The sequence below is a fragment of the Tauraco erythrolophus genome, chromosome 8 (assembly GCF_009769465.1).
Source record: "Tauraco erythrolophus isolate bTauEry1 chromosome 8, bTauEry1.pri, whole genome shotgun sequence".
Taxonomy (NCBI): domain Eukaryota; kingdom Metazoa; phylum Chordata; class Aves; order Musophagiformes; family Musophagidae; genus Tauraco; species Tauraco erythrolophus.
Window position 1 is genome coordinate 19,688,006 of NC_141472.1, and position 13,810 is coordinate 19,701,815.

The following is a 13,810-nucleotide window of genomic DNA, read 5'->3' on the forward strand; positions in this document are numbered from 1 at the left end:
TGCGTGTAAGTTAATGCCTGTGCATAGATGGGTTTGGAAATCCATTAAGTAAATTACCCCTGTATCTCAGTCTACTGGTAGCAGAATAACTGCCAAAACCACAGAAGCTAGGTTAAAATCTTTACTCATGAATGGTGCTCTGTAAATAGCAGGAGGTAAAAGGCAAGTTTAATTGCTCAGAATTCCGATACTTCAGTTTTCACACAGGATTTTCCCATCACTGTGGCACTGCTGGCTTTAGAGACTATTAGTGTTTTTCCTCTCAAAGTATTGTATATCATAATATTCTCTCCAAACTAAGAAAAAACTCGTAACTTTTTTTTTTCGTTTTTTCAGAAGCTGCATCAATGCAGAAAAGGAGGTTCAAAAGAAGTATCTGGGTTCTCAGCTACCAAGTGCTTTGATAGAAGAAATTGTCACTAAGCAGTCAAGAGCTGATGTGCTTTAGTTTGAAAAGGTATTCAACATATACACGTGAAATTTTAAGACTGAAATGCAAGACAAGGGCTTTTGTCCTCTCCTGGCAAGAGCAATTTGATAAAAGGCCAAGACATAGGCATCGATACTTACATCGGTTTGACTCCAGTAGGACTCCTGTATCAAAAAGCAGGCAGTAAGAATTTGGCTCCGCTTTCCAGTTGAGCTAACATGAGTGGTCACCCACAGGGAAGGACTAAGCAGTAGTGGTTCATAAGCCACAGATGCAAGAGAGACCCAGTATCTATCAGTCCAAGGTACACAGCTGCTTTCTGCTCAGTTTTTAAGAGAGAAGGAAATGGCAGCCAAAAATCTCATGACCATTGCATAACCAGTTCAAGCCATTAAGTATTTTGACACTGAGAAGTATAGTTAAAAGATTAAACTTCACAGTGAGAAAACACAATGGTTCCAACTAGCCAGACAGCCTGAGCTGGTTCCCAGTTGTGCCCAGGACTTCCCAAGTGCACAGGGACTGGTTTTGCCACCAGCGTATTCCTGGGGCTGCTGGCGCTTTTGGAAAAGGTCAAGTACAACTGACAAAGTAGAACAGAGCGGTGCTATTTAATGCGTTTGAAGAAATACTAATTAGATCAAGTCCTTGCCTACACATAGGAACTCTGCCTTGAAAAGTTCCACATTGCCATGGGTTTTGGAGCACCACAATGATACTTCTTTGTTCACTGCTGTATTATTGTGACTACATGTACTATAAGATAATTCAGAGGCAGAAGGACCAAGGCATGCCAGCCACTGGCTCATACCAAGTCCTTCTGCTACAAGAACCAGCCCAGCAAGTACATCAAAGTTCAGAAGCAACATTAACATACTGGAAGTGAAAATGGTGAGACCTAGCAAATTTCTTAAAGAGCAAGACAAGCTGAGGATTAAAACTGGGAAATCATATGAAGGAAAAAAAAAAGGTACACACAAAATCAAACATGGACAAGAAATAAAAGCAGAGGCAGGACACACATAAGAAGTAATGACAGCTAGGAGCTACTTTGACACAAAATAAAAACTGATGGGGGGAAAAAAAAAATCACATCATTTGTGTGCCACAAAGCTCCAAGATGTTTTTGTCACCCAATTCCTAAATGAATTTTGGCTGAGGCAGGCAAATTTAAGATCTCTAATGAGTCCTTTCATTCCCAGCTTAATAATTCTAACTAGTTTACCATGCAACTGTCTTCCAGGTGTCCTGCCAACAGGATCCTACTCATTAACTACACAGACATTAATTACACAGACATAAAACTTAGTAAGAAACTCATTTAGAAAGATCAGAGAGAAACTTTCTAAAGGATTTTATTATTTTTTTAATACAGATACAATATTTTTTCAAGGTCACTTCAGAGTAAGTGGCATACAGGCTATTAAAATGGAAGTGCCCATGCAATCTTTTCAGGTTAAATGTGCACAGTATACTCTACAACATGAAAACTGCGCTTAGAGTTTTTTTCTCTTACTCCAGAACAATTTGGCAGCTTCAAAAAGCTAACACACATTTCCATTCTCAAAACCAATTCATTGGGCAACAGAACCCAAAACAGAAATGCAATCCACCCCAGCCACCAAGCAACATGCTTATCTCAGTAAGGACCTCTTAGCAGACCGGGCTGCAACAGTTGCAGAGCCATCTTTATCATGACCCTCAAAGTACTGCTGCTCTATTCGCCGACAAAAGGCTGTGAGATTACTGTAGTTTTTCACTTTTTCAGAGAGTTCATCAGTGGTTAATTGAGTAGTAAGGATTGTGAACAGATGTCCAAATACCAGAGCATCTAATTCAGTTGGTCTGTAAAAACAAACAGAAAAAAGAGCAGGTATTTTGGAAGGCAAGTCCTGATCAAGAAAAAACCCTGCCGTTGTGAATAACTTTTAGATAGCCAAGCAATCTAAGAACTGGGAAGAAACCAGGCAACACTGACCTTACCATATGCATTAAAACTGCGTATACGGTATATAAGCATACTGCTAGTTCTCAGTATGGCATCTTTCTTTGATTTTGGTAGCTTGGAAATATGGAAATAACACTTCTTAGAAGGGGCAGAGTTATTGATCCAGTATCAAACTATGTTCCACCTTTTAGTTCTGTAAAAAGGGCAAATGCTTATCAAGTCTTTTGGGGGTTTTTCTTTTTCCTCTGCACATATATATAAAAAAAAAAACTCCAGCTATTATCTCTCAGGAGAAAAAAAAAAAAGGAAAAAAAAGAGGGAGTGGAAAAAAAAAAGTATAAAACCCCAATTCCTTGTTTGTCCTTTTCAATAGTCAGGGCCTATTCAATCAATACAAAAAAGAGCTCCAAGGCGACAGCAGCTGGAAACATCTCTATTTTGAAAGGGGATTACACAGAAGAAAATAGGTATTTTAAGAAACAGTGGTCTATTGAATGTTTGCAGTCCTACCGTATTTTAGGTACAAGCCTTCCAAACTGCCATCTTGGACCTTTGTATGTAAGTAGCCCATGTGCAAATAAAATGTATTTTTTCAAATGTTAATAACTTGAGTCCTTCTTTACTAGTGTTCAAGGTAGGCTGCATGTGGGTTTTCTAACTGTTAATTTTTTTGCCTTTGTATTTGTAGATCGCTCTCCAATGGAGATGTGGACCCTTGTATAACAAAGTTAAATCTACAGGAACAGGATGCTTTTCTTATTTACCTTCTACAGACTCCTAGAAGTCACAGACTGAAATAGAGACTAAGAACACATACTTTCTTAGTAATATGTCAGACAGCTAAAAAGCTTAAAGGTTGAAACTGTATCAAGAAAGCCTGGTTAACAAACAACAAAACCAAAATCCCCAAGCTACAATTCTTTACAAGTACAGAACGAAAATTTAGGAGATACTATATTTAAGAATTATTTGAGAAGATACTATTCAAACTTGTCTTCTATAATGCATATTTCTGTATCCACTCAATTTACACTATACACCTAACCCAACTTGGAAAAGATTAAGGGGCAAAGACACAGGAAGGAAAGTAACCCAAACCATATGCTGCCTTTTGAAGGTCTCTCCCTGTCCAAATGTAGCTAACTGTAGTCCAGACCTCAGCATTTCTAGTCTAGTCTATGCACAAGAGACAAGAGGGAACTAATACGATGTTAGTTAAATCCACAACATTTCAAAAACATTGAATTATTGGAGAAGAAAAAAAAAGCAGTATTTTGCAATTAGAAGAAACGAGTGAAAGCAGAGGACATCCCATGAGGCCAGGTTGTTCCCTTTTTCTCCCCTGGGAATGTGAATCTGATTTCACTTTGCAAATGATCCTTTGTTGATACAAGGCTAGCTTCTCCCCCAAGTTGTTAGAACTCACAGGGACTCTCACACTAGTTCAGTTCATTCAGAGCTGCCCTGGTGTTAAGATGGGCAAGAGAAGCTGTCCTGGGCATCAGGACGGCATGAGGTACATTCAGTTCCCTGTACCTAGTGGAGAATGTTACCCAAAAAATACAAGTAAAGCTTTAAATGTATGATTTTTAATACGAAACTAACTGCGTAAATGTGTATATTTGCAGCCTACATAAGTTGTGGTACACTCAGTAGAGAAGACAAGCAGGAGTAAAACTAAATCATAAACAGGAAATAAAAAAACACAACAGAAACTTACAGAAAAACTTTCCTTTTAAAGCCTTTAATTACTTATTTCTGAAATTTAATGTTTATATTCCAGTCATACATTTTTATTTCCTCAAGTAATCATGTAGCATTAAAATAAAAGTTTTCCAGATAGATAGATATGTGGATGTGTATCTGTATCTCACATTCCTGAACATAGTATTTTAGTAAAGAGTAACTTACTGCTTATTGAAGAAATATGGTTGTGTTCCTAATCTCTGGGAGAGAGCCTGACAACACTGATCTACGTCTTCAAGCACCTATCAAACCACACAAGAGAGAAAAGATTGTCAGGAAATACCAACATTGCAAAAAATAACCTTCTTACTGTATTTGCACTGACAGTGGGAACAAGGAACATACAATGTTGGAACATCAAAAACTGTTGAAGTCAGTCAAACTTACGCAGTAGGCAGGTAGCTGAGTTACTTAATCTAACATTTGATATAAAGCAATTCTGATTAAGTGCTTCCCATAACGTTTATAACTTAGCTTAATTAAAGGTACTAACTTATACCTCAAAACAGCTTTGTGCCTTTTTACCATTTTTTTTCCCCCTTTTAATACCTCTGACAAGGGAAGCCGCAATCCTGCAAAACATGCCTATTAACGCCGTACAGGAAGCAGGGGCTGTAACTCACAACCTATGTTCAGGAATACGGCCTAAACCAACATCACCAGAGGTGCACGCTCATGGTAAAACAGCCTCCCGCCCCACTGGGTTGCACATAGTTTAAGATTTATTGCTGCTGAAGGCAAGTATCTGACTCCAGATAATGTTTTAAGTACAGAATATATTTTTTACTACATTTGTTTCAAGAAAGTGTTACTCTCCAAAGCCTTTTTAAAAAAAAAAAAAAAAAAGAAGCAAAAAAATATAAAGCAATAAGCTTCACTTTCCATACTGACCTGTTCAAGTGTCTTGCCACCCCATCCAATGGCTTTCATCTTTCGCCTTACCTCCCATTGCTTCTGATAGGACAAAATGCGGTTAAGAGGCCACGGGTAAGGAGAGCCATACCTTGGGTGAGTAATCTTTGTATAAGAACAGAAAAGTACTGTGTTATAATATAAGAAAATACCTCTATGCACAAAATAGCTAATATTCACATATTTCTGTCAGAAAGGCAGCTGTAAAAGAGAAAGCGAGTTGTATGATATGCTGTAATTATTTACACAGAATTTATAGTTTGCAGTATAACCATTTAAAACTATTACTTCAGAAACATACAAAACCCATAGCTATTTTGTAGTCAGTTACCTCCAGTAACGACATAACTTCCCTAAAATGTATATGCAAGTGAAATTAAAGTGAAAAGACTGTATCATTAATGGTATAAACCTCAATGTTTCATTTATGAGTAGGGACTTGCAATTGTGAGCAAAAGTGTTTTCTCATTAAATTTTAATTAAGATAAATGCTGCAGAACCACTCACCTCCTCTACTGTAACATCATCACACCATTGGAGATAGAGCTAGGAACAAAAAGAACACTTACTAAAACTTCTTAATAAAGGAGAATACAGAGACAATAATTTCTCACTAGTAGAATTTTCCTTTCTATATTAAATTAAATTTCCATTCCATTTCTTCTGTTACACCTCTGAACGTAGAAAATAAATTCTAGCAATAAAGCCCAGTTGCTAATCCTTGCTTCGCCAGCAGCAGGACCAAGCTGAGACCAAAGGCCCGCTCCTGTTGCCCATGCCGCACACAACTCAGCACACAGGTTGCAGCTCTCAGCCACCTGCAGCTTGCCAGCATTTCCATTGCTGTTCCTACACTGGGATTGTGTCATGTTCACTGGCCATGAACACGAACCACAGGGGATCCCAGCCTCCCACTAGGCACACGAGCACACATACTGCAGAAGGCGACAGTGGAGTGCCTGGCCAGATGCAGGGTGGAGTAGGATCCCAAGAGCCACCAGCATTTTCCATATGTGGACATCGGTTACTTCTACAGCTAGGTGACATACTTCAGGTAGGTCAGGGGAATCATACCTGTGGCTTGTGTCTACAGGAACATTTCAGCAAGCAATCCATAGGGTACAGAGAATTTATTCCTGCCTCCTTTCACCTCAAAAGTTGATGACCTAATCTAAGAACAATCAGCATTTCCAATACAGGGAAAAATCCTAAAGCTTTCTTGCCTATAGACACTTATGTCAACATGTGGAGTTACTATGGTTTGCTGTACCTCTGCTGTCAAGAGCATATTATTGACTAGTTCCATGTAGGCTTTCATCTCAGCTTTTTGGACTTCATCCAACCCATCACTGAGAGAATGACCCTAATGAGCAAAAGAAAAAAAAAGACACACATGTAAGAAAGGATATTGGAATATTCAGCGATGCCTGACCCAAGGACCTCTGAAATCAATGAGCTTTGGCTCAGATCCTCTCTTACCCAGTTCAGTAACAAATTACATATGCAATTTTTACATAGAGTGTCCTTTAGAATCAAAAAATAAATTATCATTATGTAATACAGCTAATCCACAAAAAATGTAGACTATTATCAGTTATTGGTGAATACAGTTTGAGCACACAGTCTCCTGGTTACTATTATCTCTGTGGCAAGAAGTAAACACAAATTTACATCTGTGATACAGCTTTATCAACTGCTCAGCAAAAAGACATTTTAAAAATACGCGACAGGGAGGGAAGCAAAGGCAAATTTGAACAGTATCTGACACTTCAAGATTTAAACTAGTCAGTTCTGAGTTTAAGAGCTCTGAGACCAAGAGACAGGGCACGTAGAAAAACAGTCTCAGAAACTGGCAATGGTATGCAGCTATCCCACACAGAATTTACTTCCAGAATTTGAGTAAGTGTCAAAGAAAAACATTTCCACCTCAGCAAACTCCTATTCCAAGATATCTTTATTTCAAAACAGCACTAGATTTCTACACTGTTTTAACAAATTAAATAACATTCCAGAAGAGCACACCAGATCAGCACAATGCTAAACAGGATTAACAAGCTATTCAGTAACTGAAGATGACAATGTACTATTATTACCTTGGCTTTTACAAACTGGACTATGGGCCCAAGTTCAGATACTACTTGATTTCCCACATGAATAAAGGGTACTTTGCCTATAAAAGGATAAATATGTTTTAGTAAGAGGTTTTTATACACGTAAAACATAATTTCCAACTTTCAAAACAATTAAATATTGCACGTACACTTGAACATCAGTGTTGGTTTTTTTCAAATGAGCACAAGTGAAGCTCTAACATACATAGCTCACCCACCAAACATTTGTACTAACAAACACCTTCCTCCCGATCTTCCTCCTCCTGAACCTCTTCTACATGTAACACTTGGCAATTGTGTATTTCAAAGCTATTGAGTAAGATGTATCAAGATGTATTTTAATAATGGATTTTGCTTTGCTGGAAAGACTTAATTCAATGTTTCTCTGAAGTACAGCTGGGAAATCCCAGGAAAGCAGAGAGAGCACTTGGCTCGTTCTATGACACAAGGCGTTCCCACCCTCCTTTCTAACCCACTATCAGGGAAAGGGCTGCTGACAGGAGACGTGGCACTGTGCCCAGAAAAGCAAGCAGAGGGAAGCGCAAATGCACGCTCAGCAAGGCAGGGTCTTGACTCTCCCTTCTCCAGTCCTTCAGATTCCCAATGACTGTGGGCTGCCCCAGTCTTCATCCTTTTTAGTTGTGAGCTGGCATTTTCGAGCCCCCATGGTCCTGGGGTCAGGAACAGGTTCTCAGTATGAGACCCACAGCTCCACGATATGGGGGGCTGGGAGCAGGAAGGAGCTGCTTCATCAGTGTGGAAGCATTCAGTCTATGAAGCTGAGCCCTGAGGGTCCAGCATGAAGCAGGGCTAAAAAACGGCCAGTCCTCAAAAGGAGACTAGGAAATGACAGTGTCATTGGTGGAACTGGTGGGCATGTGAAGGGCTCCTGAGTCTGTATGCACCACCTTCTCTGCTTGGTAACTTTTGTTATAGGCAGAACTGAGCCAAAGCTTTAAGGCAGGCAGAGATACAAGAAGAAGCCCTGTTCCACACAGCAAGCCACAAAGAACAAAAGAAGTTGCCTTATGCCCCTCTTCCCAGATCTCAACACGTGAAGCTGAGGGCTCCAATCCACCCTAACCACATTGGGCATTCTGAAAATCTTCATCCAAATGCAATTGACAACCATCAACCTTAAATTCAAGGCTAAAACTTTTAGGATTACTTTCATGATTGAAATCATCCATAAAATGGAGATAAACGCTGGACGTTTTCTTACTGAGAACATCCTCATTCCCACTGGCAGTAAGTCACCCTGCCCAGCACAGCGGGACACAGCGCACTCTTACGTTCCCACCTCTCGCCATGAGCAAACTCCGCTCTCGACAGACAGCCTGAAGAGTAAGAACTGTATCTGCCTGACTCCAAGTATCTTATTAGCAACACATTCACTTTTTTCACTGAAACACAAAAACCCACCTAGCTCAAACACAGGTCACGCTAAGAGCAGACTCAACCATGGTTTTTAATCATGAGATTCACTTCTCACTGGCTCGATCAACCTAAGAGTAATAAATGAAGTGCATCACACCAACAAAGGCTTCATCTGCATCTATACCCTGCAGAATTCAGCTGTTTCAGTCAGACTGTACTTCACCAACCAAGACAATCCTTTGGTATTCCGCTTTTGAATCCCTCAGAATGGGTTTCGTCATCACAATGACTATGAGATAAATAACCATTCCCCAAAAACGATGAGATGCAGATCTCTGTCTGTTGCTGCTGTGAGACGGGGAGGTGGCGAGAGAGAACGGAGCAAATGCAAACCTTCTCTGAATTAGCACTAAACAATCAAAATATTATAAAGAATGCAAATAGGAAAGTAAATAAAAAGGTTTCCAGGAGCAAGGGCAGAAAGAACACATGTATTTCTACCTACAATTAAAACTGAAGCACGTATCATTCTCCCTCTTGTGCTCCTTGTTTTCAGAAGAAGGAAGGAAGGGTTCAGATCCACGTTACAACATCAGATGTCAGCAAGTGTGGACGTTGGGTGCGGATGGCAGACAGAGTAGGCAACTGTCACCAGTCCTCCTCCTGTGCGTGCAAGATGCTCCTCTGTGCATGGATTCAGCATTTCAAAGCTACCTTTATTTACTAATGAATAATTTATATACCTCCATATTTTACTGTATTTTCACTGCTGCCCAGCAGCCAGGGTTTTTGGTGGGTTTTTTTGTTCTTTTTTAAACAGTATAATTCCAGCTGCTTTGACTGAAATATGAGTAGCAGCAGCAGAATCCATACAGTTGGAAGACGTACACTGACCGGCAATTCCATGTGGCAGACATCAGCCAAAGGCAAGTAATTGGTAAACAAGTATCTTCTCACGCAACAAAAATCTGCGAAGGAGCATGAGAATTACCAGACTTTTGCGCCCTGCATTCAGCAATTCTTTCTGATTTTTAGGCAACCTTGAGCCAGCCTCTGGAGGTTTTTAGGCAACCAGTCACCTCCAGCAGAAGGTAGACTCTGTACCCTTCTAATATTTAATTTACTGTTGGTGGGTTTGGATTTTTTCCCAGACAGTCTCATGGATCAGAGGAAGATTTAAGATCACCTGTCACCCTTAATAGTGACAATGCACCCTTCAATCTTCTCCTGTATCAACATCCTCGCAATCATCTTCCAGACAGGGTAACAAAAAGATACTCTAGTGTTTTCTCACCCCAGCAATGGGAAAATGTAATAGTATTCACTGGAATATTCCTTGGATGCAGAATAAGGCCACTTTTGGAAACGTAAGTGTCGTGGTTTTAGGCTGATCCAGCAACTAAAACTCACACAGTCTCTCCTTCTCCAATAAAGTAGAGAGGAGAGAAAAAAAAAAAAACAAAAGGACTGAGGGTTGAGGCAAGAACAGAGGGAGCACCCACCAACCATGGTCCTGGGCAAAACAGGCAGCGCTTTTCTCAAAGCAAAACAGTTTATTAATGATTACTTAGAAGGACAAAGGGAAATAAAAACCGATTACTTGAGAGGACAGAAAGAAACAAAACCAGATCTTAAAACCGACACCTTCCCCCCCCCACCTTCCTTTTCCTCCCGGCTCTACCTCCTCCCCCCAGCAGCACAGGGGGCAGGGACTGGGGGAGTGCAGGTCAGTTCATTCCGTGCTGTTACTGCTGCTTCTTTCTTAAAGGAGAAGGAGTCCTTACACCCTTTTCCCCTGCTCCAATGGATCCCCTACCCACGAGGAAAAATCCACAAATTTCTCCAACGTGAGTCCAGCCCACTGGAAACAATCCTTCCCCACAGATTGCTCCGGTGTGGGCTATACCACAGTCTCGGGTACTTAGGGAGCTGTAGCCACTCGCTCCGGCGTGGGTCGTCACGAAGACTCCAGATGCCTCTCTGCCTTGCCGTGCCCCCAACACGACCATCCTCGGGCTCAGGCATCTTCTCCCCACGGGCTGCGAGTGGGTCGCTACTCCACCGAGGCCGTCCTGGTTGCAGGGGGGCAGCCTGCCATCTCACCATCAGCCACAGGGGAAACTCGGCTCCGGCACACCTCCTCCCGCTCCATCCTCACTGACCTGCTGTCGATGCAGCTGTTTCTCTCAGATCTCAGTCCTCTCCAGGTGAACTCAGCCCAGTGGGCACCCTGGGAGTGGGGTGCCCCCGAGTTCCCCAGCTGGCTCCGCCGCCGCCATCCTCCGTGGGCAGCGCCGGCCCGACGCAGGCAGCCGCCCGGCCGGGAGCCAGGGAGCGGGGGCAGTGCCCTCCTCCCTTCTCTGGTCGATCCTGGGCGAAGCACCTTTTCCGGTTCCCTTGTCCTGACTTAAATAGGGCAATTTGCAGAGGCGCCCTATTGGCTCAACCCCGAGGGGGATGGCAGTCTGATCCGGTGGCCAGAACTAAGCCTAACCCGGATCCAAAACCGGGGAGGTCGCAGGGAGCAAAATCCCTCTCCTGCCACCAGAACCACCCCCCCCTCCACATCAAACCATGACAGTAAGTCTTTCTGCTTCAGGACACAACTCTCAGGCATTTTAAAGACGGTTCCCACCAGGCATTTGAACTGTCTGAACGCTGTATCACAGGTGCAGTTACACACTGTGCCAACGTTACTTTGCATTTGACTGTTTTAGTTGTTTACAGAGGAGAAACTGCACTGGAGAGGAGGGGGGAACACAACCCGCACCCAGCAGCACTGACCGACTGTTATCAGCAAGCCAAGGCGCAGTTGCCATGGTATCACGACGGCGGTATAACGTAGTAATCTAAATGAAGGCCACACTTACCAGATGGGGACATGTACTCAGCGTTTGCTCTACAAACCACCCGGATTGGCAGATTGCACATTTGCAAAAAGGCCTGGAAACAAAGAGTCGCATTTGAAAAGCATTAATGCACCAGTGACAAACAAGCTGTGCTTCTCAATACATTGAGAATAATACAATTATTGACTGTATTTTAGCTAGTTCTTAGCACATGCTTATGAAGTACAACTCCTTGCATACTGCTTTCAGGAAGAAAGAAGGGTAGGTTAAAGAGAAACAAGGTTTTCTAACTTCCTTAGACAACTGTTTATCATCCAGTCATTGACTGGAATTCTTCTAATGAAATTTCATCTACTTTCAGTGTTTTTCTTCACAATGAGCAAAGAAGCAGTATCTGACAGACACAGGTAGTGCTGTGGCTGTACAAAATAAAGAGACATTTTGCCCCTTTTGAAAAATCACAGTACTTAATACTTCTGGCTAAAGCTGGCTAACAAACACATATAGCACCTTCCCACATTACACTTAACGATAGCTGCCAGAAGTTTTGCTCTGTGATACTGTCAGAGTACAAGTCTGCTTTGGGAGGAAGTATTTATTATCTGTAATTTACATGAATCATGGAGAGCATAAGTGATCGATTTACTGTTTCTATCTGTAACCTCAGATTCAAGGCACTCTCAGTAAGACACCGATTTTTGTCAGCACCTGCCATCGCCGCAAAATCTTCAGTGTTTCTGCTGAAATAGCAAAATACCAAGAAAATACTTGCAATTTGAACAGAATACAGCAAATAAGGAACAACTTGAACCTCTAGAGCCTCTCACAACTCAGCTGAAGTCCTATCATTCACTTTGTAATTAGACAGGTCAGAATTCCGGATTCCAAAATTGCAGCTATTTATTATTTTACCACACAGGGACTAGAGGTTAAAAAAGCCTACACCAAGAAGGCTACTACCATGTAGAAAAACGTTGCTGTAACTTTGCAATAAACTGGTCTCTAGAGTGCTAAAACCTCATCCCAACTAGAACCTCTATCACTGCTTAACGGAGCAACTACAACCCAAAGAAAATACAAGGCACTGGCCACATTTGACACCACCCCACTTTCTAAGTCTCTGCGTCCACCAGAAACCACCAAAAAACCCAATGCTCTTGCTGTCTTAGCATCTCAAACTCCACGCAAACAGTAATACCCAAAGGACTAATTCTTAGACAGGAATTCAAGACATTGGTCTGTCTCAGTCCCAGATCTCTTCCTTTGCCTGCTGGCTCTGCAGGACCTACCAATGTTCAGACTGTTCCAGCTACTGCTATATGCATCATGTCTTCTTTCCAAACTGGGGCTTCATATGCAACTTTTCTGGAAATAGCTAAGAGATAAGAATGCAGAGACTTTGGTTTGGATTAAACACATATTCCTATGCCATTGCCGGACATGGTGTAATCCACCACAAACATATGCCTATGCCCTAACTCAACTGGTACACAGACTCAGTTCTTCTGAAAGCTCTGCCAGTAGCTAACAACATCTCAACAGTACTGTGCTGCAGCAGAACTGATGGCATCAAACAATAGCTTCAAAAAAATTTAATCTTTGGGTAGGAGGAGTGGAATGAACTTGTACCATACTACTCTAATCCTTAGCTGTTGAATTTCATCTCAAAAATATGTGAAGTTTCATTTGGTCTAGGCTTACCGAATGAATTTCCTTTGCAGTAAAGCACTAAATTAACTCTGCAATTCTGCATTTAAGCCAGAGATGAATTTTTTAACTGTCATCTAATCTCACTGCAATTTCAGAAGAAAAAAAGTCTGAACTGCACTGGAGTTAGGGCAACGCATGAATAATCGAAAAGCTTCTAAGTGCAGAGACACAGTTAAGCAAAAGGAGGTGAATCAGAGAACTGCTTTTACTTTCTCATATCAGTGCATCAAAAATGAGACATGCTGGCACAGACCACTTAGGTTACATGAGCTGCTTCAGCAAATTATTGCCTACTGTACATTATATTATACATTGGCTCCTACATAGCACAAGATTTCTACTAAAAACACAGATTGTGACTGTGAAAAACAGCCCTCAGCACAGAGGCTAAACTATAAATAAAATCTTTTCAGTGTAAAGAGTTCAGCCAAGTTTCCATCAAAAATCTGAATCTGACCTTTCTCTCTCTCCTTCTCCTCAATAAACATCCACAGAACAAGGAATATCGACCTTTATTACATTTGGCAGGGAAATTCCACCTCAGTCTCTAGCCTAGTGCAATGGGGATAGAGAATACATTGCCATTTCAGCAACTCAGAAATGCAAACATATTAGGTCCACATGACTTTTTTGCACTTGAAGAGAGAAGTCATCGAACTAGAATTGAGCTCTAACGTGGGAACGAATACTAACTAAATAAAAATGTTCACTACTCTGCATAATAAAG

At 41.4% G+C, this 13,810-nt stretch overlaps 1 protein-coding gene across 3 annotated transcripts in view; it reads right to left on the reverse strand.

Moving 5' to 3' along the window:
* Window positions 1–1,940: 1,940 nt before the first annotated feature.
* The window catches only part of MTX2 (metaxin 2), a 39,706-nt gene continuing 27,836 nt past the window's right edge, over window positions 1,941–13,810 (reverse strand). For all 3 annotated transcript variants that reach the window (XM_086615842.1, XM_086615844.1, XM_086615843.1), the window contains 7 exons: window positions 11,395–11,467; window positions 7,130–7,206; window positions 6,307–6,399; window positions 5,544–5,582; window positions 5,016–5,141; window positions 4,290–4,366; window positions 1,941–2,275 (listed from right to left, as the gene is read on the reverse strand). In XM_086615842.1, the coding sequence (XP_086471968.1) occupies window positions 2,065–2,275; window positions 4,290–4,366; window positions 5,016–5,141; window positions 5,544–5,582; window positions 6,307–6,399; window positions 7,130–7,206; window positions 11,395–11,467 (696 nt within the window). In that variant the 3' untranslated portion in view covers window positions 1,941–2,064. The remainder of the gene's footprint in view (window positions 2,276–4,289; window positions 4,367–5,015; window positions 5,142–5,543; window positions 5,583–6,306; window positions 6,400–7,129; window positions 7,207–11,394; window positions 11,468–13,810) is intronic.